The sequence below is a fragment of the Bombus pascuorum genome, chromosome 7 (assembly GCF_905332965.1).
Source record: "Bombus pascuorum chromosome 7, iyBomPasc1.1, whole genome shotgun sequence".
NCBI classification, from domain to species: domain Eukaryota; kingdom Metazoa; phylum Arthropoda; class Insecta; order Hymenoptera; family Apidae; genus Bombus; species Bombus pascuorum.
The window spans coordinates 3,034,394-3,061,634 of NC_083494.1; the positions used below are offsets into that span (position 1 = coordinate 3,034,394).

Sequence of the window (27,241 nt, forward strand, 5' to 3'; positions counted from 1 at the left end):
AATACAGAGTATATCGAAAAGTTGGGACGTTTATCGTGTAAAAGTAAGTCGAAGATATGGCAATTTTGTGACAAACGAGAATCTTTTGGTTTATTTATCGGATTACATGGAAGAATTAGCCATTTTTTGTGATAAAAATAACCAAACTAAAGTCGAATTGAGACACAGTATCACACAGGGTGCGAGGAAAAACCTCGAAATCATAGTATAAGCGGTGGAGTGGTGATTCTACATGCAGAAATAAGTCGAAAAAGAAGAGTAACATTTTTCCGTTTGAGGCTTCGTTTCCGAGAAAAATACATTTCGATATCAAGAGCTCGTATGCTAATTGTAAGTTTCCAGGCACCCGACTACTTTTTCCCTCGCGTTGACGATCATTTCATTAGACGAGCAGAGTTATGTATGCAGCAACGCGACCAAAATTTTCAACGCTTGTTATTATAAATAGATTTATTCGGGACGTGGATGTGCAGCAAAGTGGCGTTTGGTAGCGGTGCACCAGTAGCATAATTAAAATCAATTTTCGAGTTGTACTCACGCTTGCCCTGAGTAGCAATTGGTAAAAGGGCCTCTCCCTGTAGTCGAGTGGTTGGCGCAACACCAAGGCGCCCATGTACGAGTTCAATCTTCTTTCCACGTTCACGATGCCGAACTTTTCACAGGCGTCGAGGAACTGAAACAAAGACATTATATTGATCGTGCATCGACTTTCTGCTGTTGCTGCTTTTCAGCAGACTGCGGATTTTTATGTAAATTCATGCTATTGAGAATAATAGCAAATTCGTACTTTCGATTTTTAATAATTATAATATAACAATTACAATTTTACAATTGTTTTGTTTATATTACAAACAAATGCAATTTTAACAATTACGATTACTGTGAATAATTATTATATTTTTGGTATTGTTTCTTCGATATTTTCAAGACATAATAATATAATAATAGCAGATTCCTACTTTTGATTTTTAATAATTAGAATGTGACAATTGCAATTTTACCATTGTTTTGTTTATATTACAAACAAATGCAATTTTAAGAATTATAATTACTGTGAATAATTATTATATTTTTGGTATTGTTTCTTCGGTATTTTCAAGACACCACTGATCATGGCTGGATATGTTAAGTGAAATTATTGTTGTATCGTTAATGAAATTGACAAAAAGATAATTTTCCAACGAAGTTCATTCAGCAACTTCTATATATAAAAAAAAAAAAATGGTTTCAAGATTTCGGAAAAGAATTATTACGGTGGCCAGCATCGAGTTTTGAACTAAACTCGATCGGAAGCCTATGGGGATTTCTAGCGAGAAAAGTTTACGATCAGGAGAAGCTACCTGCAGAAAATATCGTGGAATGTAAAAAAATAATAAAATCAGTGCGGACGGATTTTCAGATCAAAACTTTAAATAAGTTAGAAGGATAGTGTAGGTAACGGATTAATAAAAATTAATGAAAAAGATTTTTTTACTACTTTAATAAAAGTAAAAATTAAAATTGTATGAAATTTATTAAATAAATTATATTATATTTAAAAGATTAACATTATATTTTTTCACAGCCAAAAACACAATTTTAGGGGAAAAAATCCAATTTTTTCCAGACTTTGATGGAACAAATCTTTCGTTTGTTATATCTTCAGTTTTGTATTATGTACAATATAAATTTTAATTGTATAATTGAAGGTCGAAATTGTATAAAAGATTTCGTCAGTTTTTATTTTAATATCACGAAAAATCTAAAAATGGATTGCGTTTGTAATTATTCATGATACTGTATACAAATAGTGTCACTAGCACAACTGTTGCGGTTTTTCTTTCAAACAAGATGACTCAAGAATATGGAAAACGATAGACAATGTATTTAAAGCAAATATCATTACTTGAAACAAAAACGTTTCTTTTCTTCGAAAGAAAAGTGTAATTTCAAAAATTACAGTAGCTGTATCCTCTAAGAATAACTGCGTCAACTAGCGCAGCAAATTGTAAATGTTACATCGTGCAGGTGTTGTTGCTTCGTAATTCTTCACGAATCAACAGCTCTGTAATTCCAATTGTTATCAACAAAGTGCTCCATACATTGCAAAATCGCTACAAACGTATTCATCTATTGGGTTGGAAACTAAATGATTGCGGATTTTGCCATTACAACCTAATGACAGAATCCGCAATCACTTAGTTGCCAACCCAATACTTTCATTACGTTCGAAAAAGTCCGCATTTTCGCTTGTCGATCTTTTTTAAACGACAATAGGAAGACTGCGTATGAAAATCACGCCGTTTCGTAGAATCGAAGCTTCAAGATTCTTTATTTTTCTGCGCGTGTTGCAACGCTACATGTTACGAGCGAAAATTTGTCGTACGCCGATAAAATGAAAATATTTTCAATTACACGAAAGTCTCTCGACGAATCAGTGGTAGAAACGATAAAAAAAAGAAATAAATAAAGAAAGAAAAAACAGGAAATAAACGAGCTAAAAAATGAATCCCAATACGCGAACGTATCGTCCATATATCGGTTCTGCCTCGATAATCTTTTTGAACCATAACTATGCTGAACGTCTCGTTCTAATAACCGCCACAATTAACGAGGAAATTCGACTATTTTGGTAAATGATAGAGCCGTTGTAAACATTAGTTTGGTTTAATGACCGAACATGCATGGTGCGTTCCACGGTCTGTGTAAAACGAAAAGAGGCATTAAAGTTCGCCGCCGTAAAGCCAGCGGGGCCATTAGTTAAAAGGTTTTACAGTTTTATTGGTCGTCTAACGGCCCCGTGAATTTATCGAGCGGATATGACGTAGAGGGTAAAGCGTGTAAGAGTATGCGTCTACGTGCTAATATTCCAGCCGCATCCTTCGGGATCGTCGCGTACAACTGGCGTGGTCAGATAATTTCCGCGTATCCCCTGTGATAAACGCGTTGGATATTTTGCGAATAAAATACCCCTTCGTGCTCGCTATTTTTCTCCGTGATCTGATCGCTTAAAGGTCTGTCACAGTATGCCGTGTTAGCCACCATAAAATACGATACGAGGCACTCTCGTGCCATATAACTATATGTATATCTATATATATATGTCGGATCATCTTTGGAAAACGGGGCGTGTGATGAGTCTTGCTGCGAGTTGTCCATAGTTGTCTTATACCAGATGATGTTTGTTTATGCGAATGTATTACAAAAGTTAACAAGTGATATCGATGATCGAGTGATCGAGATGCCTATGACGATGAATTTAGGTTCGATAACGAATACACAGTCAACGGGATGACGATTGCGATTAGGAACTCGATGTACGTGTTCACTGGGCTAGTCGAACTTATCGGACTGCACCTCGGTCCAAGTGGAACTGCCCTTATATACTCCTCTCCGTATTCCTCAGGTCAATCGCTGTTTTTAAGGAGAGTTATTTAATTACTTTATACTTCTCTTAGGTACACGTCCCTCCCGTGACTGTGGCTTCGTTCAGTGACCCATTACGTCACTTAGAGTCCAAGCCCACTGTCATAATTCTCGGATAATCATAATTGACTTAACTCATAAGCAGCTATTTTTCAGTTTTATTGTTTAAGTACGACTATAATAAAAAAGTCTGGACTAAAGTATTGGGGACCTTCCCAAATATTCCGAAAGGAAGGCTCCGGCGTCCCTTCATCTACGACATATATATATATATATATTTGGAAAACCGTGTCGCTCAGCCATTTCTGTACTGTTATCGGATGCCGTGCAAACACGGAAGTTGAAAAATTTCGAGTACAGTCGCGTCTTACGGAATCTTCCGCCTTTATGACGCGCTAGTAACGTCGAAGAAGAAGTTGTTACGAGTTATGAGGAAATGTTTGACGCCGTAGCGTAGCCAATATCAAGGGCTTGTGCTGCGAAAATACCCTCGCCGTTTCTCCATACAAATTCTATAGCTTTACCACCTCCGTTCAAGCGTTTCTGCAATAAGATACTGTGCGCACGTTCGGTTTTTATTCGATGGGTAAACAATTTTCAGTCGCCTGACTGTAAACACTGGAGATTCGGACGAAATGTATTTCTCCGAGTTTTCGTTTGTTTTATTTACAAACGATCGCTTGTTTGCAGTTTCTTTAAGTAGCGAGTAGTCGTAGTAGTTTTAACACATTGAATTAAACTTGGCCATGGCGCTATGGGGGTCACCGGTGACCGGCACACCAAGATTAGTAGAAATATGTAATTTGAACAAATGTTAATAATTATTATTGAAGTGGTCACCACTTTTAAAAAATCTCTACATCTGGTCTTTTAGGCACCCCGCTGGGGGTAGCCGCCCACATGCTATATTATTTATTATTTATATTTTTAATTTCTTCACCAACAAGATATAACACTTTACCAAATGTCCGCAAGGACAAATTGTAAAATAACCAAAATAAAATTAAAAAAAAAAAAAATCTGGTCTTTTAAGTTTTCTCAAGCACTGAAGCGATCGATAGCGTATAGACAAAAGACTGGGACGAAGGCAGACCATAAACAGTGGACAGGCGACGATGGCTTCAGGGCTTTCAGTCATAGGGTGACACTGCTAGCGTGCGGATCTGGATCAGCTCAATTATATTGCTTCTTTGTATTTACACTTCTGTATTAAAATATATTTTCTACCTTACAATTTTCCTTTGTTCACATACATCTTCACATACAACTTCAACAGTTATAAATTTTGTATTATTACCATCGTTGCTACAATGGTGTGACGAAATTAATGCAGTATAAAGCATATAAAAATAGTTTTATTTATACATGACATATAGATCTATTATGTGCACCCCTCACCAGTGGCTGTCGAACGTAGGGAAAACTCACTTTTTCCGTGTTTCATCTTAATGAACAATAACCCTAAGTAACGTTTCGACTTGAATGATGTTTGATAGCAATTAAGGGCCTTGACAGTAAAGTAAAAAGTGCTGAATCTTGTGACGGTTCTTTAGGATTATTGCGGGTACAAATAAATATGATCGAAGGGTGGATTATGGTTTATGGTAGGTCCTGGGACGTAACAACATAGAACAATTATTTAGCAACGCGAAGAAACAATATGAGATAATTGATAATCGTAAAAAATAAGTGAATCGAGCGAAATTGCACTACAGCGCCATGGGGGTCACCGGTGACCTCAGTGAGATAAATTCATTAACGATGATTATACACCGTAACATATTTGTTGTAGGTAATATTTCAACATTATATGTATCGTATAATAAAAAATTCATCGTGGTGCCACGGTCAAAATTTGTAAAATTGGCGTGACATTTAACGTGTTAAGTAGCTAATAAACTATTAGATCGTCCGAAAAGTTTCTTTCGTTTTATAAGGAAATAATGGATGCACAACATTTTTCGTTTTATATTATTTTATCGAATTACGTATGATCAATTTTCTTCTATCAAAATAAAGATCACAACGTTCGGCAGATTAGGTTTCATGTTTGTATAAAGATGCGTTGTTATAGAAGACGTGCCTGTAAAAGAAAAATACTTTTCGAACAACCTAATACTAAGTTTCAGTAAAAGTATGCAGCGAAGAAGTACATAAATACATCGAGTTGATAAAAGAATGATTTGCGATTAACTTGGTAAGTGCTACTTTCTTACAACTGTTGAATATTTAGTAGCTTTAATAAAGCTCCACTTAAAATCACGTAAATAATTAACGTAAAATAATATAATGTTCTTAAACTAAATACTGAAAATTAAACACTTTTTACATTTTTCTCATATTCTTATATTCTTCAACTAGTATCTTCTTCCATAATATTTTTAGTTTGCTTTACAGTAGGAAGAGTAATTATAGCGAAATTTCCACCATGAGTAAGCGCGTAATTAATTAACGTTGAAGACGTTTTTTCCCCAAAGCATACGTTTCTCATAGAAAAGGACCATATTTTGTTTCCAGAAAATTTTTATCGAGTATTTCATTTCACATCTCGCATGTATATTTGAGACATTTTCATTGCTTTTAATAACGTCAAGTTTTCTGTTTATTCTTATTCTGCCAGCATTATTTATCCTGTACACCACAGCGTTGCACCACAAAGCTGTTTATATATCAGTAATAATTTATTCTTTGATCCTTTATAACGTCACATAACGTAGAAGTTACGTAATTATTTTACATATTCATAAATTTGATCTCATCTGTTTGTACGTGATTACGATATTGCATTTCACGAGTAATACTATCATACTATGTAAATGATATTCTTAGATTTTGGATTAAAGCAAGAGGCTGTAGGTGATCGATATTATAATTCTTTTCTTTTATCAGCGAAGAAAATTCTAATTAGAGAGATTTAAAGTAAGTGCTTCTACGATTTTCAATCAACTTTTACATTACACACGAGAGCATATTTAACTAAGAATAAAATTAATAATCTTAGCAGAAGATAACATAATAAATAGTAACAAGGATCGTAAATTAACATAATTCTAAACGAAACTGGCGATGATATTTTTTTAGTAAACGATAATCCTCCAAGGATTTTACATATTTTTTATTATCTACTAATGTTAACAATTTCAACGATTACAATTTCAACAATGCTAGCAATTTGACAATAGAAAATAACCAACACAAGAAAATGTTAAACGTTTATTTTCCGCAGTTTCTCGATATAAACAAACATTACAAAAAGAACGAAAATATTTTACATTAGAAAGAGGATTTCAGCAAGTAAATCAGGCTGTATCTTTATCTCAAGTGAAATTTTAATTTCTTATTCTTTCTTGTAAAAAAGTGTGTAATTGCGCATATCATATTTTTACCAACAATTTTACGATTAAATATACGTATTAGCTAATAACAAATTTTAATATGAGTATTTTACAAATTGAAATATATTTGCTTAAACGAGAGCAATTAAACAACGTAATGAACAGTGGCAAGAAAAAAGGTACTCAAGATACACTTTAATCATAAAATGCTGAGTTTCCAATCACCTTATCTTATACTTTCTAATTGTAACAAATTCTAACAAATTCGTGCAAACTAAATTTTATTTATGGTTTCATTTAAAAAGAAAATACACCGTGCGACATACCGTATAGAAAAGTCGCGTTGCGAGTTAATAAAGTTTGTTATATACACGCTGCAAAATTGTTCTTTTGCGTCTCTTTTTCCTCCCAATCGAAAGATCTGGTCCAATCCAGGTACTGGAGTCGTTTAATATATCAGCTTCCCTCGGCTTCGAAATCCTTCTCTACTTATTCTCATTTTCGCTCCATTGATTTTCCTCTCGATGTACAAACGGAAAGTTTTATCGGAAAACAACAGCAGCAGCATCTTATGTCATCGGTTTCGTTATTGCATCGTTATAGATCACAGAGAAAGAAAAATAACAGTAACCAGTACTTGAATTTAATTAAAAATTAATGCTTCGCATCATTCTCAAGACAATACTTGATTCTTTCAGAAGTTCAAAGAGAGCAAATGTTTTATTTTCGATATATTCTGTTCTTCTTCGCGGTATATGCACATACGACGCACACTGTTCTTATTAAGTGCAATAATATGAATGAATAATAACGAATAAATAATATGAATTATTTAAACGCGTAGATTGTAAATCATCCGTTTTTTCATCTGGAATCATTGATATCGGGACTAAGTCATACGTAAAATTCGTAAGCTTCGAAGGTAAATTGAAGTCGCTTGAATACGAATAACTTGATTCCACGTTTGTGTTCGTGCAAGTCAAATTACTTGATTTCAAGTCATTTGAATTCAAGTCGCTTGACCCCAGACGGCTATCCAATGGAAAATGGATACTTACAAAACGACGTTTAAAGGAAATGACGCGTTTTAAAAGAGAAGAAACAGCATCGAACTGTAGATAACATCGTCTTACCTAGCAACTGTCGTTTTCCTTAGGTCAAGGAATAATTGAAAAATTTTTAATCAATTAAATACAAACAACGCGAAATCAAGGAAACAATAGTAGATAACAAGCATACTTAAAGCGTAGAAACTTGAAAAAAGAAAAATATTTTAAGTCAAACGAATAACAGGTTTATGCTAGCTAGTAAAATTCTTTGAATTTTTAAGCCGCTAACTTGACTAATCTGAACGACACTTTATTTTCCACACCATTCGATGCTTGTTCTTTGAAAAATCCTGATTTTTCTATTCGTATTTCGTTATTGCTTGCACACGTCGCATTCACTGATTGTATTATCAAGTGATCGAAACTGAAGCGTCGTCTCTCGCGTATAAGCTCTGGCTGTCTGACTATAACTGTCTATTCTACTGGAGGATGATCAACGCTTTAGTCGTTTGAGTCCCAAGCAGTGCGATCGCGTTGTTTAGATTTTGTTAGATTTGTAGACGATATTTTGTATTTCATTGTTATCTTCTGCTTTGATTGAACAAAACTTGAAATATTTATAAACTAATAGTACGTATATATAATGATATAGATGTATTTCATGAAAATAACAAATATGACGAGCGCTATCGCACTGTTCGCGATTTTTCGACCCTGTTTTTTCAAAGACCCCTGGGACCCAAAATGTTAACACTTTGATTGCCACGCGGAAATTACATGTTTCGCTGAGGACGCCACGGGAGTATTTTTATTACTCAAAGCATATAATTTTTTTTTTTTTATAGTTTATTTTGGTTTTTACAATTTGTCCTGAAGGACATTTGGTAAAGTGTTATATGTCATTGGTAATAAAAAAAATAAAATAAAAATAAATATAGCATGTGGGTGGCTACCCCCAGCGGGGTGCCAACTTCGTGTTTTCTAAGTTATATCTTTTATGAAAAGCATATAATGGCAAAATAATAATAAATTGGTGATGCAAGACAACATTCTTCCCCAATGAACCGTTTATCTTATTGGTGATCACGGGTGACCATCGTGCGCCTTGGTAACAGTTGATAGCGACATATTATAACGAGGCTTCGTTTATTTCAACAAACCATTCGCATTCGTTATTTCGTCGTAAGTAAAACGTGCAGAATATATTGTTAAAACGTGTAGAAGATATTAGTAAACAGTATTATGATTATTTTTATGATTTCGACGAAACATTCGGCTAAAATGGTAGAGGTCCGCAAGAAAATTATGTTTGTGATAAACCAATGGTAGTGGTAGATTACAACAGAGGAAAATGTGCTGTAGATTTATCGGACCAAATGATAGCATATTCTACACCACATAGAAGAACCCCCAAGTGATATATAAAATTAGCTTTAGAGTTATTGTTAAATACATCAATTTCAAACGCGATGATACTCTATAAACAAGCAACAAAAACAAAAATCAAGGTATCAGATTTTAGAATGGCACTCGGAATGCACCTTACACAGTGCCATTCACCAGAGCCGTCAAATATACTTATTCGAAAAAGATTGCGACACGAAATGCAGAAGAAGGAAGGGTAAGTGTACCTGGCACGATAATTTTGCAGTGGGTGCTATAAAAAAATATTAAAAAATAGAAAAAGCAACTGCTTGCAGGGAAAATATTTATATTACAATTTTAAGCGAGTGAGAAAAAGTTACTTTTGGGTATCGAAAAGTTGTTTTCTACGTTATGTACATGTTTGTTGTGTATCTACATTGTCTAATATACGCGGCAGTATTCCAAATGTCACTTGTCATAGTGTATTCAAAATTTATGTTAATATTTTTTTCAAATATTCAACTTGTTATATTCGCCGTCGGTAAGAGGACACCAAATACTAGAAAATACACGACGAGAAAAGCTCCAGGCATAAAGACAAACATCAAAGATTATTCTATGGTCTTGTTGGTTATAATACTTAGTATCAACTGTACGCGCATCAACCCATAAGCGATCATTTCTAAAATTATTCTATTTAAATAATCGGAAAACTTGAGGTTGAGAGTGAAAAGATTACACGATAATGGAAAAAACAAACGCAATTTTATCTTGTAACAATGGATGTACAATGTGAAATATTAAGGCTGGAAAAATGATCGGCTCTTTAATTAGTATTAACTTCGTATTGTACGACGCTTTGTGCTCGTAAATCAAACAACCATACATATTCGTCGTGATTTAACCCTATGAAATAATGCAGGAGGAGTCCGCGTACACGACAGATTTTGCAGTAGGATTTTCTCAGAGCCTGCATATTAAGCTTGAACAAGTGAATACACTTACCGTGCTTTTATTTATGCAGGACATTAACTTGTTCCGTTTTGAACTGCTTAGATGATTCGGCAGATAAGCCAACAGAAATTATTTAAGATGTTCTAGACCGAAGCATTTATAGCTTTAGCTTCTCTTCAGCTTCTTAAACGAGCTATGTCTGTACGTACTTTAAGAAGCTTCCGGTGAGAAAATTAAAGAAAAAGGAGAAAGTGAAGAAGTAAAAGAAAATTCTATTTTGCCAATGATAGAAATTTTTGAATCGCCAGACTTCTATAATCCTCTTGTATGTTTCTGTAATGAAAACTCGTTTTGTATAAGTCAGTTTTTAGTTTGCAAAGCTTAATTTCTGCGAAGTTTTTGATAACTGCACGAGTAGCGCAATTTTTAAAATAATCCAATATTTGCTCGAATTTCTGCAACTCGTCTTAATTTTTAGTTTTGCAACATATTCAGTATACGTATGTATGTTCAGTCATTTTATGTTTAAAATCTCGACAACGTAGTTCGTTTCTTTATATTTATTTTTATATGATTCTTTATATATTGTTTCTTTATGATTATTATATCATAAATTAATTTTATAATATATATATCTTTTGATGAAATTAAAGGCTTTCATTTTATTCTATAAATATATACGTATGTAAATAAAATTGTTGTCTACGTTAATATTTTTGTATGTCGTTTATGTTTTTACTATAAGTTTACTATTTTATATAATAATCATTTTATTATATATAATATCATATATAATATTATATTTATTTTTTATTGTATTATATTTCTATATAATATTTATTTACAATATTATAATAGAATATTTACTATTTTATATATTAATCTTTGTCTTTTTTATTATATTATATTTCTATATAATACTTATTTACAATATTATAATAGAATATTTACTATTTTATATATTAATCATTGTCTTTTTTATTATATTATATTTATATATAATACTTATTTACAATATTATAATACTATATTTACTATTTTATATATTAATCATTTTATTTTTTATTATATTATATTTATTATATTTATTTTTTAATATATTATATTTCTATATAGTACTTATTTACAATATTATAATACAATATAAAATCTAATATTTGTAATAATAAGTAGAACATATCTATACAAAACAGTTGCAATAAAAGGAGTAATTGTAATAATAAAGCCACGAACTTAACAAAAGCGATTATTTATACTTTAGAAAACAAACGTGCATCAAAACTTTTCTATTTCTTTATTATGCGTAATTAATTTAGTCGAAACAACATTAATTTTCCTCGGTTCAATAGTATCAACGTGTTGATAATCCAGTCAAAATCAGTCCATCGTTATTTCGCTAAGTAGTATTGTATAATATTTCATCATATTGATACAATTTTGAGCCTCGATAATACAAAATTTCCCGATATTATATGTAAACTATCACTCAAAACGTATCAGCAATCCGCTGCCTCGTAAATCAGTGCAGGTTTAATAGAAAAATTATTTCTCGAAACTACGTGATCCATCGGAGCCTTTTTCACCTATTGATTTTTTTCCAAACTCGTTCCATTACGAAAGATGTTTTTCAATAGGAAAATATTTCAAATCAATGAAAAAACGTTTCGTATAATCGGAAATTTTTGTTTCTTTTTACTCGACATTCTCACGACACGTTTAATGTTATTACATTTTTTGCCGTAGTTACCTGGTATTAATTGTTCAGTGGATAAAATTTTACGTGAAATTAATTGTTTATCATGTTGCACGTAATTAGCATTAACGTTTAATATAATTCCACAGGACGAATTTATTACTTCAGTAGACCTTATCAACAATATTAATGGTAACATCCGTTCCAAAATTCCACGGTAATAGCAAACTTGTTGAGTTGATTCATCACAATTTGCGTGATCTTCTAATGATCTCAAGTGGATTTTCATCGCAACGCGGAACTTATAATTGAGAAGGCAATATTCTTGCCAGTAAATTCGTTAAGTTTATGCTTGTTATGTCAAGATTCATGACGTAGAGAAGGAAATGCGAGAAACTCATCGCATTTCCACGGATCATAGGGATGCACGCGATAATAATATTACAACTGAGCTTAAAAAAGCTGTCACTTTACGAAAAATTCTGTCGCTTAAAAGAAAGAAATAAATTAAAATTCAAATTGAAAGAAAGACGAATCCGCGAATAAATATTATTATGAAAGAAAAATGTAGCGATTTGAAATCATCATTATTATAATGGAATCATCACAGCACGATACATTTTAAATTACACGTAACGAAATTACAGATGCAATTTACGACTGCCTTCGGTTTTCGCCAAGCAGGTAATCGTCGTTTGAAATTTACAAATTTCCACAGCTGATGAAATGACGCTACGATACAGCAATATACAATGTGTTTGTAATTTCATTACAAAGAATCTAAGGTATGTAAATATGAAACCGGAATTTTTATATAGAAAATACACGTTTATTGTATGAAAATGATTAAAAATATTTTATTCCAAGTATTGCCCATCGCTAGCTATACATTTTTCCCACCTGTCTGGCAATTGATGGATGCCATGCCAAAAAAACTGTCTCTCTTTTGAGGCAAACCAGTCATCGAGCCATTTTCGTACATTTTCGTAAGAAGTGAAGTGCTGGTCAGAAAGTGCGTGTCCCATCGATGCAAATAAATAGTAATCGGACGGAGCCAAGTCTGGTGAGTAAGCCGCGTACGAAAGTATTTCCCAACTGAACGCTTCGATCGTTTCCTTGACCGGTTTTGCTGTATGCGATGGTGCATTATCATGGAGCAAAAATACTTTGTGTTGCCTTTTTTGATATTCTGGTCGTTTTTCACGCAAAGCTTGATTCAAATCGATCATTTGTTGTCGATAGCGCTCAGTATTAACGGTTTCGCCAGGTTTTAACAGCTCATAATATATCATACTCTTCTGATCCCACCAAACACAGAGCATTGTCTTCCGTCCATAGCGATTTGGTCTTGTAGTCGATGTCGGTGGTTCACCTGGAGCTACCCATGATCTTTTACGCTTAAGATTCTCAAAATATATCCACTTTTCATCGCCAGTCACAATTCGGTGGAGAAATGACTTTATTCTGTATCTGGCGAGCAGCATTTCGCAAGTGGTTTTTCGGTTTTCCTGCTGTCTTTCATTCGGTTCATGTGGAACCCATTTTCCCACCTTCTGGATCTTTCCCATGGCTTTCAAACGTATGGAGACGGCTTCTCGTGTAACGTTTAATTGATCAGCGAGTTGTTGTTGCGTTTGAGCGTTATCCTCATCCAACGATGCTTGCAATTCGCTGTCTTGAAACTTTTTCGGTGGTCTTCCACGTCCTTCGTTCCTCGCGTCAAAATTGCCACTTCTGAATTTTTTAAACCACTCAAAGCACTGTGATTTACCAAGAGCATGCTCACCGTAAGCTTCGACAAGCATTCGATGCGATTCTGCAGCAGTTTTCTTCAAATGGTAACAGAAAATCAATGCTGTCCGCAAATCGTAGTTTCCAGGCACAAAATTCGACATGTTCAACGCTATTACAAACTATGCTGTTGTATGAAACTTGTATTGTTGTAAGTCGAAAATGTTTGTGAGATGTCATCAAAGACTTTTGGCATCAATGACGCAGTTTAGTGATAACTACATTATCAGCTAGGGCCATCTATAGGCAAATTCCGGTTTCATACTTACAGACCAATACGTAAGAAACGCACGATATTTCTTAAAGGACAATTATTTAAATTGCTGTCTCTATTGTAAAATGCGTGTAAATCGACGAAGAAACGTAAAACAGGGAAACCTTCAAACATCAAATTCTCTGGCAGACAGAAAAATAGATCTTACAAAATTTTCTATCCTTTTTCATCAATATATTAAGTTGCCCGGAAAGTGTCTTTTACAGACGCGTCTTTTACAACGACGCATCTTTATACAAACATGAAACCTAATCCGTCGAACGTTGTAATTTTTATTTTAATAGAACAAAATGGATCATACGTAATTCGATAAAATAATATAAAACGGAAAATGTTGTGCACCCATTATTTCCTTACAAAACAAAAGAATCCTTTCGGACGTTTCATCAAAGAAGGAATTGTATTTGTAGAGGAGCCTGTGCGTCTTAGTTGTAGAAAACACTTGAATGTTCAATTGATTTAAATTCGCAAGTACCGTACCAATAATCCTTTTTGTACAGGACAACTTATCAGAATAACAATCCTTGATAACTCGTATGAGCACAAGAAATGTATCTCTTCAAGATGTTCATTTTATTTTCGTTAGAGAAACATATTTTACAATAATCTGAGTAAGAATCGTTGTAAAATTGGTAATATCCAGAGTCCATGTGTTCGAGCATGTCCATCGCGTAATCACATTTTAAGGCATCACGTTTTAACGCTATTAGTAATTATCGACAAATGGAAATTGCTGTTAGATTCTCTGCTGCATTGTTTCCACTGGCACGTACGACATTATGCGATAAAAAAGTAACAGTTTCTAATTTTTCCACGTACAACAGATTTTCAGTTACTTGCTTATTGCTATTTCTATCTTTTTATAACGTCTACACAGGCGACGTTACGATACAATTTTATTTTACTATTATTTATAAAATTTAAAATTATTAGAAAAATGTTAGAAAATTGAAAAATATTTTCAAATATCATTTACTTATATAATACTATTTATAAAGACAAGTTCCACTTCAATTCTATACTACAGTATCCTCGCTGGCACGTAGAACGTTATACGATAAAAAAGAAAATCTCGTAATTTTTCCGCTTACAGTGTCGTGTACGAGAAATTGTCGATTCAATTTTTCAGATATTAAGGCGTGCACGAAGAAGGAAACGCGTTCAGATTTCATGCAGATTAGCATTTTTGTCTGTATCGCGATAAATACTGCAAGAGCGGCTACCAGAAGGAATAATAAAGCACAGAGGCTCGTCGCTAGATGACTTGACATGGAACAGCTGTTAAAGATACTTGCGTATTCAGTGGTGTGGTCGACATAGAAAATTCAGGCGATTAAGAGGTGAACTTTCTACGGCTGGAGTTTATGTTGTCGTATTAATATATTACAGAGGGCAGAGAGGCAGAGAATATGCAGCGCGTCCTATTAAATAGTCAAATGTCCCCGAGATTAATTTCGCAGACGCTACTACCGGAAGGGAAGCGGAATTTATCTCGTGACAATTAATCTTGTCCCTTGGACATCGAAAACGTGCACGAAAGAAAGAGATTACGAGCGGATTTCGTTATGCATTAATTAAAAGGAACTTACTAATATTTCTCCGATGGGGAATTATTTATCGTGGAAAAGATTGTTCCACGAACAGCGGTGCCGTTTAATAACGTCAGCTAAATCATTCGACTTTTACTGTTCCGATTCCGGTCAGAAGAGGCGAACTAGAATAATTTAACGAATAACCAGCAAATTATAAAGGACTTTGGTATTCTGATAGACGTTTGCAATACGATGTATATTTTATCTTATGTGGCTGCACGTTTGCGCAAAGCACACGACGAATATTCTTGAATCTTTCATCTCGGGTTCTGTGATGAATTTTGGTCAGTAGACCTTCCCGTGCTCGCTTTAAATCTCCGCACTGACAGATTTATCCGATAGACGTTAACGTTTCAAATGTTATCTTTAATATATGAAGATCACAGGAAAAGAACACGTTGAATACATTTTTTCGTAATGCTTTTACTTTAATGTGATTCTACGATTGGAAAGGTATTTTTAATATAATATTTTTTAATAGCTGAAAGTGGAAGGAATTTGTTAAATGTAACAAACGCTGCAATTGAAAGTTAGAAGAGGTTTGTACATTTTTATTCCAATTTTTTGTTTCCGTTTAACACATTATTGTCTGGCAATTTTACTGAGAATTCATCTCATGTCACCGGCTATTATTTCGTAATTCGATGTGGAAGTAAAATAATATAAATAAACTTTAATAAATTTTATTTATTATCCAACTTTTAATATTTCTTTTGCGTATGATAAACAATATAACAATCACCTACGTGTAATGGTATACAACAGCTTTTGCAAATATATCCAGTTTCCCTGCGTTTTCCTTTTGGAAAGCATATTCTACACGCCCTAGTCGGATTTGAAATAATTCTGTAAGTTTGGTGTGATATCATGTTTGTTCCACTCTTTTTCCAATTCGTAGTCACTATCTGATTCTATTATATTCCTTTGTTGATATTTTGGTGGCCTAATATCAGATTCACTATCTTCTGATACAGTATCACTTTCCAAGTCAATTTCATTCACAATTACTCGGACAATCATTGAAAGATTCTTCATTGGTACGTTCCATTATCGTTAAAATCGTTTTTACAACAAAGGACGCAACTTGGCGGGTCTTATAAGCGAGAGACACAGCTTGAGGTATGTTGACCAACGATTGCACTGTATCATCTCCAACAGCGAACTGAGAAAACGAACTGATACGAAGAAAAGCGCATCACGAGTTTGGCCATGAAAACACGAGTTAACTCGTGACCGGTCAACAATGTGTTAACACTTTGACTGCCACACGGAAATTACATGTTTCGCTGAGGACGCCACGGGAGTATTTTTATTACTCAAAGCATATAATTTTTTTTTTATAGTTTATTTTGGTTTTTACAATTTGTCCTGAAGGACATTTGGTAAAGTGTTATATGTCACTGGTAATAAAAAAAATAAAATAAAAATAAATATAGCATGTGGGTGGCTACCCCCAGCGGGGTGCCAACTTCGTATTTTCTAAGTTATATCTTTTATGAAAAGCATATAATGGTAAAACAATAATAAATTGATGATATAAGACAACATTCTTCCCCAATGAACCGTTTATCTTATTGGTGGTCACGGGTGACGACCGTGACGCCTTGGTAACAGTTGATAGCGACATATTATAACGAGGCTTCGTTTATTTCAACAAACCATTCGCATTCGTTATTTCGTCGTAAGTAAAACGTGCAGAATATATTGTTAAAACGTGTAGAAGATATTAGTAAACAGTATTATGATTATTTTTATGATTTCGACGAAACATTCGGCTAAAATGGTAGAGGTCCGCAAGAAAATTATGTTTGTGATAAACCAATGGTAGTGGTAGATTACAACAGAGGAAAATGTGCTGTAGATTTATCGGATCAAATGATAGCATATTCTACACCACATAGAAGAACCCTCAAGTGGTATATAAAATTAGCTTTAGAGTTATTGTTAAATACATCAATTTCAAACGCGATGATACTCTATAAAGAAGCAACAAAAACAAAAATCAAGGTATCAGATTTTAGAATGGCACTCGCAATGCACCTTACACAGTGCCATTCACCAGAGCCGCCAAATATATTTATTCGACAAAGATTGCGACACGAAATGCAGAAGAAAGAAGGGCAAGCGTATCTGGCACAAAAATTTTGCAGAGGGTGCTATAAAAAAAATGTTAAACAGTTAGGATCAAAAATTGCTAAGAATCGGACCAAAAAGGTGACCACCTATTGTCCAGGTTGTATCGATGAGCCACATTTATGTTTAAAGTGTTTTAACACAGTGCACCGTTAGATGCAAGATTTGTCCTCATTTTTGTTTATCGATGTTCTAATAAAAATGTCGAATTGTTCAGTGGGGCACTTTTTATTTCAAAGTATCTTCTATTTATCGGTTATATTCAAAATGCCCTAACTGTCAATTTTCATACAATTTTTACAATTGTAAAAAGTTCAAGCACTCCGGTCACCAAATATAAAAAGAAAAATATATTGAAGTATAAGTATAAGTATAGTGTATCCAGATCCTCGCTCTCTCAATGTTACATTACAACAAGATACGATAGGTATGTTCATACATTTATAGCAAAGGACATTACCAAAAATGTTAACCTTGGTGTGTAACTCTAGCTGAAGGTTACAAGAAACAGCAATAAAAATCTACATATAGCTCTTTTGTCTCTAGACTTTGTAACCTAAAACAACATTCATATTCAAGGCCACAATAATTATGGACTTCTTCTTTTCTTTTTGTAATTTTTTCCTTCACTAAATTCTATTTTCTTCGTAACAGAGGTGTCCAGGTAACGAGAATACAAAAGAAAAGATGTAGAATTTTTCTTGAAGTAATTACTTCGACAAATATTAATATCTGTTCACTAGATCCAAGTAGATGATCTGTTTTCGTAAAAAGACGACAGGGAGAGAACGCGATAAATCAAACCTACTTTTCACAAGGAAGCAGATAAAATTCAGTCCATTTGTCAATTTCATGTCACCATATATATTCAATTACCTACTTCTTTATCTGATTTCCAAGCTAAGCATGTGCTTCCGCGGAACAATTTTACTTGAACAATTTTTAAATATATCGATCGTTATAATATTGAAACATCGTATCTTTTAAGGGCAGTTTCTCGCGTGACAACAATAAGAACAAATGATTTTTACGAATTTTTTTTTAGATCGACCTACTAAATATAATTTCTTTATTTCGGTTCCTCTTGTTGTTTATTGTACGTTGTACGAGCTTTTTAACGTTCTTGACAATGTAACTTTTATTGGCGTACAGTGTAACACGTGTCACAGTCATCAGAACGCAGAAGTTAAGAAATTTTCTCAAAGTCAAATAGTTCACGTTGGGATTGAATTTATTTTCGAAAGAAGAACACGAACAATTGAAAAGTTTTAGCGTTTAGAAGAAAAATACATATACTTTTTTCTCCGCAGATAAATTGAGTTTATATCGTCCGAAAAAATATTATAAATAAGCAATCGAATAGAAATTCGAGGTTCGATCCCTGGAGAAATTTGTAGCAAAACGAATGAGCTTTGCCCGAAATGAATCAGCTTTTCAGTCATCGTGCACGCCAGTTCGCAAAGTTATTAAACGTGGCAGTTTAAAAAGCTAATAAACGAGAAGAAAAATTAAAATAAAAGAAATTACATTTATTTTTTCGGACTATATCTACATTGCAAAACGGTCAAGTCCCATATAACCAGTAGTTAATCTGAAAATAATTCATATAAATTAGTTCCTTTTATTGTTGTTACGCGAAAGTCTCATCTTAAAAAATGTTATGAATTTTCTATTTTATCATTTCGAAGCGTAATGATTATTGTGTTGCCTACGCGATAAATTCTTCATTTTTCCATGTTTCTACCGTGTTTTATCGATCACAGTATAATCTGAGATTACGTTTGATATCGGTGCAGTTCGTGACAAAATGGGAACATACTCGACATTACAACAATTTTCTGAATTGATGTTTCATAAATTGCATATCCTATTATGCTTAAACACATGGAAAATCGCTTTCATGAATTATGAATGTTATAGAAGAAAATGTGTAATAAGAATTCATACCATGTAACTGGTAGTTAGTTTAAAAAAGATTCCATAAAAAATATCACAAATTCGCATCGTAATTTCACGAAACCTCGTCGACCTCTCAGTTACTTTTCAATTTAACAGATCGTTCTCATTTTCCATTACGTCGTATTAAAACTTTTTCGTTCGTCCATAAAATAACATTAGAATCGACAAAAATTTACGTCGTATCTTTTTTGCGATCTTCGTACAAAAATGAAATTGTTGGATCACCTGAAAAAGTCGATTATCCGAACAGAAGTTGGTGTCACGACGAGACCAAATGATCAAAATTCCACTATAGCTTTCGATATTGCCGAATGGAACAAATCTTTTTCCAAACGTGTTCACTTTGACACGCTATGAAGCAGTAGATACCTGTGATCGGAGGCAGGAAGTCAGAAACAGTGGAGTTACGCAATTTTTAATTGCCTCTGCTCAAAGCTGCGTATGTCGTTGATAGCATGAAAATTTGGATGTAAAACGGACGTAGAACTTTACGAGTTATGTTAAAATATGCATCGATATAAAAAGGAAAAAAATGATCGTTGATAATTAAATTGTTGGAGAAATGGAGAAAGAATATTAAAAACTATCAAGGGACATTACACAAAGGTTCTCTCTCTTTTTTTCTCTTTTTCACGTAAATGTACGCTTTGAAAATTTTTAATGTTTAACATTGAAAATTAATCAACGGAAGTTGAACAAGATGATTTTATAATCGAACGCTAAAGCTGGAGGAGTAAAAGTTTTAACAACGCAGCCTTCAAGTTTAAAATAATAATCCATTTATGCCCATAAATCCATTAAAATTGTTTTAACACCGGTGCAAAATTATTTCGATAATATTTATCAAAGGAACGAAGTTGCTTGCTCCGTTAGAAACCTGTATGTATTGCTGCAGTTGCTGATATTGCTGCGTTATGTTCATTACTTGCTTAATCGCATTTCAATCATATGAATAATTTCATGCTTGCACGTACAAAGTTACACAAATAAAACGGTTGCGATAACGATGTTGTATCGTATTAACATTATTATTTTCAATGAAAAACGCGAAATAACATTTACGTGCTTTCGAAGCCGGTATCGTATGATCCGATCGAAAAAAGCTTTTGCAAGAAAGGAAGCTTATTACATTTTTTCACGCACATATTATTTCTGCACGGTGTGTGTTATTAATCTTTTTTTTTTTTTATTTTATTTTGGTTATTTTACAATTTGTCCTTATGGACATTTGGTAAAGTGTTATATCTTGTTGGTGAAGAAAAAAAAAATATAAATAAAAAATAAATATAGCATGTGGGCGGCTACCCCCAGCGGGGTGCCAGCTTCGATTTTTCTAAGTTATATCTTTTATGGTGTGTTATTAATGTAACAGAATTTAAAGGAACGAACTTTGTTGAGTTTTTGACGTGTCATTAATCGTAGGCCTCATTACCACAAGTAGTTTCGTAATCGGAATTCATATAGATTTAAAAAACTAATGTATACTGGAAAAAACTGCAAGTAAATTTTTTACCAATTTGTAACAATTAGAGAAGTTAGTAAAACATTTTTGTTTCAATTAAAATACGATAATGACATCGATATGAACTGTCACTTTATCATCTTGATAGGATCAAATATAGTATATAACAAATTATAGGATATTATAATACAACTAAAAGAGTAGAGAAATATGCTAAAATTTTTAGAAATTATCTACTAAAGAAGAAGTTTGAACTTCGTCAGGAATTCGTATTTGTGTTTATTAAATTCAGTCAAAATATTAATTCCTGTCAGATGAAAACAGGTTTGGCATAAATAAAAACATGTATGTACGAGTGGAATGCTTTTGTTATGAAAATATGTGTTTATGGTGTTGTATTTATATTCAGTAGCTTATCCAATGCACATCCAATTTTCCACCTCACCTATATCTCACCGTATAAAAACAATAACTTGATATCGCGTAAATTCAGTTTATTTCGACGCTGATTCCATTTATGTTACTCAATTTGCGTACTGTTTATGATTTGTCACAAAGGATGTTATCATAATGATTCTGCTGGTCACTGAAATACAAATTGCAATCTTCTGCTGTACTATACATATTACAGATATCGTATTTAAAACACCGAATAACTAAACATAAGTAGCATTACGATTATTGTTAGACAATTAAGTAATCGAACGGTGATTTAGTTTCTTATTTCATGTGATGATGATGTTTGTTTAGAGACCACCAAACGCGTATCTTTACGTTTCAATAAGAAACTTTCTATGTTTCTAAACTGATAAAAGTGGGGACAAATCTTTCCAATTTTGCAAATTTTAGTTAGCCAATTTCATTTTGCACAACAACAAAATTATAACCAAAACAATGTTACAAAATACAAGAAGCCAACATACTTATTCTTAAACTCTTTATAAAATTCCTACTATTTTCTGTCTTTTATCTTATTCTCTAGAAAAATTTCCAAAATTGATTTTACGTTTGGAAGATCAAATGTTTAACACGATCGACTCATTCGTTTTACAAAATACGTGTTCGAGACTGTGTGATGAAAAGGATCGCATAATGTTCGAGACTCGAAAGAGTGCAGCAGCAAAGATTGTTTGTCACCAGAATGGTAGGTTGACAGAGACTATTAGCCAAAAATATTAGCCAAATATTATTAGCCAAATAAAAGGCCTGACAAAGATAATTTACCAGCAAAATAAAGGTATGGAAAGGATCACTTGTTAGTATAAAGAACTGTGAGGTTTATTTAGAATGGACTGTGTATAAACTGAACGTGTTTGGTGTGAGATGTTTCCAAGTTGAAAGTTCTTTTTTTTATTATTTAATTTGTACTTTACAATTTGTCCAGCTGGATATTTGGTAAATTTTTCTAACTTAATTGCTAAACAACATGTGGATGGCTAGCGAGATACCATGAAGTTGAAAGTGAGTTAACACACACTGACTAAACTCATCAGAGATGAAGCTCGTATAGTCGTATAGTCATACGAGAGACGGAGGTAAAACAAGCGGATTGGTTGTCTAAGCATTTTCGATTTTGTAAGAGTGGTGGTGAGTTTAATACGATTGGGAATTTTTCTTCTGCAAGTCACCACCTGCACGTTACCGGTGTTCAAGGATACAGAGCGACCTGTGAGGGCCTGCACGGGGTTCCGCAGGTTTTACACATCAACCGTAGAACACTATAAACTCTTATGAAACACATATCAAACATGCTGGAACAGAAGTTAAAAAAAGAGAAAACTGCTGGGTCCCTGACCGTTACAGGCAACTGCCAACGAATAGCAACAGAGTATTTTTTTTTTTTTTTATGTGGAAGTAGTTTACAATCAATTCTCATTGAAAATTATAAGTAAATTATTCTGGCGTGGTACTATAACGTGAATAATAAATGATTATCGTATGTTTAGTTCTGGATGAATTTAATGTTTAAATCTAGAGGGTAATGTCTTTTTAGTCTGCGGATCTGATGTCATGTCAAGTAACTGAGTAACTGGTGGGTTTTGGTGGTTGTTAATTCTTATGTTATATCTATTACTGAATTTGGATATTTCTTCTTTAACTATAGGTATATTAAGGTCGCGATGTATTGTTTCATTGGTAACGTACCAAGGTGCATCTATTAAGGATGTTAGAGTTTTCGATTGGAATCGTTGAAAAATTTCTATGTTGAAATTACTCGCTGTTCCCCATAGTGAGTAAGTGTTGAATGGTTTCGTATGGTTATTGGAAATAAGGTAACGAAAGTGAGAATTTCTTCGGCTTATTAACATAAATGTATAAAGGGATAAAAATATAAATATAAAAATATGAATGTATAAAGATACAAAGGCTTAAAAATAAAAACGAACAAAGGGATAGAAATATCTTTTTATGTATTTTTAAATTGTATATTCGCATTTATTATAATTTATAATTTACATAATAAAACTTTGTGTCTAATAATCGTAGTAATTTCTTTTCTTTAATAATTTATAGTTCAAACAACAACAGTGCAATTTTTCTCCCAAAAGTAAGCAGTAACAGAGATTGGTTACACGTTGCTGTATTTTGGTGTAATTACGAAGGATTATATTGACTCCTTTTTCGAAAAGCACACAAACGCCCATTGTATTTTTAAATTGTATATTCGTATTTATTATAATTTATAATTTACGTAATAAAATTTTATGTCTAATAATCTTAGTAATCATTTCTTTTCTTTAATAACTCATAGTTCAAACAACAACAGTGCAATTTTTCTCCCAAAAGTAAGCAGTAACAGAGATTGGTTACACGTTGCTGTATTTTGGTGTAATTACGAAGGATTATATTGACTCCTTTTTCGAAAAGCACACAAACGCCCATTGTATTTTTAAATTGAGATAAAAATATAAATTGAAAATATTAGACGAGTATAATAAGAAATTCTCATTTGGTACATAAAACTTCTTATAACACGTTTAACGCGTTTGATTGATAACGAGAGACGTAAAGACGTAAAGCATCGAATCAAAATCTTTCACCTTTTTTTTATTAGCAAGATAAATTCCCTGATATTCTTTTTTACTTCGTGCAGAAATATTTTTTACTTCCCTGTAAAGTTCTATTAAACTGTTTCAGTTGTTTTAGCCTTTATTGCAAAGTTATTAGCCTTTATTGGTGCTTTTAAGCAACGCAATGTTGGCGTGGCTCGTATCACGAGCTGCATAATGACGTAACAACGTTTGAGATATTCGTTCACGTTAAATCAGGAAAATTATGGTGAGTATTAGGGCCATTCTATAAGCTAATACATAGATACTTGATTTTTATACTGCAGTATGTGCTAGTACATTAAACGTGCTGGATATAGTGAAATTTTCTTCATTGTTTTATAACGCGATATAATCAGTGTATGATTGTGCTTAATTTTTTTTAGACATTTTTTTCAGACTAATTACTAGTTACAAGATCTAGGGACAAGATCTTTTTAGGACGTAACTATAGTAATTATTGTAGGAATTTAAGTAGGAATGTAATTTTTATTATCTCAATTCCACTCACCGTTTATTAACATTTTAAACTGTCACGTTTAATAACTTTTTAAACTGGCGCGCCTGATGATTGGAAAACTAATTGATAAATCAATTTCAGACGAAACTTGTTATTGAAATTTGTTATATTTGTTACGAATTTATTATAAATTTCTCCAAGGATCGATATTTCAATTTTTATTTCATTATTTATTTTATTGATCATTTATTTTAAACGGTGTAAGCTCAATTTATTTATTGAAAAAAGTAAATGTTTCTCTTCAACGTTAGAACTTTCCAATTTTTCATGTTCTTCTCTCGAAAATGGATACAATTCCAGCGTAAACTATTTCATTTTAAGAAAATTTCTCAGCTTTCGCGTTTCGACGACTGTGACAGAGCTACACTGTACACCAACAATGGCTACATTGTTAACAATAATCACAAGACTTGTGTGTATATATATAGCCAATTATATAGCCAATTCCCATAGCCAAACAAACCTCGAGGTTCTAAATATTTTTAATATCGTTGATTGCATTTGAAATTAAATACAATCATGAATCATACAATTGCTATTACTATTTAGAACATTTTCAAAACCATTACTGATGGATTGTAAATACTCAAATATACTCTATGAAATACCACGCTCTGCTATTTCATTTTAAGAAAATTTCTCAGCTTTCGCGTTTCGACGACTGTGACAGAGCTACACTATACACCAACAATGGCTACATTGTCAAAATAATCACAAGACTTGTGTAATATACGATAAACAATAAGTGTAACTGAAATAAAAGAAATATATTTGTACTTCAAGACTACATTCACATCCCAAAAAGGTCTGGTCCCGTGTAACTAATAATTAGTTTAGAAAAAATTCATTAAAAGCACCTGCTTCTTTTGATGTTACAGGAGAATCTTCTCTTAATTGTTATTACTAAATAATCTGAATTAAAAATTTGGAAGAACTCGTGTTCCTTCCATCATCGGAGAGTTTTAAATTAACTTGAATAAACAAATGGATTTGCAAATATTTAAAAAAACTATTTTTCCGAATTTTGAAGATTCTTATTAGACGAATATTCTGATCGTTTTAAGTTTCTCTTAAACTAATTTCAATTTTCGAAAGTTCTCACAAACGAGAAATCTTCTTTGGATAAGCAACACATAAATGTGAATTTAAAAATGTTTCGGAAATCATAATTCATTGCAGAAGATTTAAGTTTATATCAGATAATATGTTTAAAAGTTTCGTCAAATACAAAGTTCGTTCGCAAAGTAAAGCTGGCAAATTCTCTGGTTTTAGATGGTTTGCAATGGGTTTACACGGTTCGTTGCGGAAAATGAAATAACCATGTATGCAAATTTAGTTTTCAGTTTGTCGATGGTTCAAGCAGTGGAGACAGCCAATTCTACGCGACTATTGAATACAAAAAATAAAAATATATTGCGGACACGTGACAGTTAGAAAAAAATTAGTACTGCCTTTTTCAGGTTAAAAATAACATTTTAACGAACAAAAGTAAAATTGGAAAAAATAATAGTAAATTATCGAAGTTGTATCGCTTTTGTTACGTATTTGTTCATATTTAACTTTTTCAAAATTAAAGAGATCAGTTTTAATTTACTAATAGTTACAGTGAAGAAATTGATATGTTTTTAATTATATCAAACTGACAAAGTCTTTTATCGTTTACGGAAGAATTGACATTTATTTAATAATAAATATGTTTATCCAATCAACAACAAGGAAGATATATCGAATGTTAATTACCTATCTGTCTCTTGAAACTGTAACTTCCACCACATTGCTCATTAACTTAATGAAAGGCCATGCATCCCAGATGTGCACTAATTAAAAAGAAATTGAATCCTAATTGCTTTCAAAATGACCACCAAAAATATCATTAATTTCATTAACTACCAAATGCTGATCAATTAGTTGATCGCTGTTTAACCCTTAATTTTGAAGCTTAAAATCGTTTTACTTCATCCTATTCAATCGCATTTTTCACAGAAAGCAGAGCGTGGTATTTCATCGAGTATATTTGAGTATTTACAATCCACCTGTAATGGTTTTGAAAATTTTCCAAATAGAAATACTCGAAGGCAATTTTATGATTCATAATTTTTTTTAATTTCAAACGCAATTAATGATATTAAAAATATTTAGAACCTCGAGGTTTGTTTGGCTATGAGAATTGGCTATTTGGATATACATATCCAAAGAAATATATGGAAATATTGTATAAGTACATAGAGTCGTTTAAATTATTATGCAAATTCATACTAATCTATTTATAAAACCTTTTTTATAATTTCCATGATTCGTTCAAAAAAGCGAAGTTCAAGAGACGATGTTTATCTTCTTCAAACTTAAGAAGCTTTTTAACAACACAAGACACTGTTAACCCTGGAACAATCGTAGCGGGTTTATCTCGACCCAGCGTAATATTTGCCAACACGTCACGTATGTAAAAATCATATTAATTTTAAGCAGAATAAATACTGTTTATTTATATTTTGCTTCCGACTTACTCCCATCTACGATTTATTAACAAAATACTGTAAAACCATTGTTGGGTTGAAAAAACAATAACAGTTAATCACGAAAGTACTATGAAAACGAGCTAAATCTGCTAAAGAAAGTTTAAACTTAAAGGATAACTTAACTTAAGGCATAATATTTATTT

The 27,241-nt window shown here is 32.7% G+C and overlaps 1 protein-coding gene and 1 long non-coding RNA gene across 3 annotated transcripts in view; one reads left to right on the forward strand and one right to left on the reverse strand.

Annotated features, from left to right (window-relative positions):
• The window catches only part of LOC132908972 (cadherin-87A), a 582,211-nt gene that overhangs the window by 17,716 nt on the left and 537,254 nt on the right, over positions 1-27,241 (reverse strand). For both annotated transcript variants that reach the window (XM_060963473.1, XM_060963472.1), the window contains one exon: positions 539-673. In XM_060963473.1, coding sequence (XP_060819456.1) covers positions 539-673 — 135 coding nt within the window. The remainder of the gene's footprint in view (positions 1-538; positions 674-27,241) is intronic.
• LOC132909059 (uncharacterized) overlaps positions 8,832-27,241 on the forward strand; it is an 81,366-nt gene continuing 62,956 nt past the window's right edge. Inside the window, exon 1 of the long non-coding RNA XR_009658490.1 lies at positions 8,832-9,410. This is a non-coding gene — a long non-coding RNA (uncharacterized LOC132909059). The remainder of the gene's footprint in view (positions 9,411-27,241) is intronic.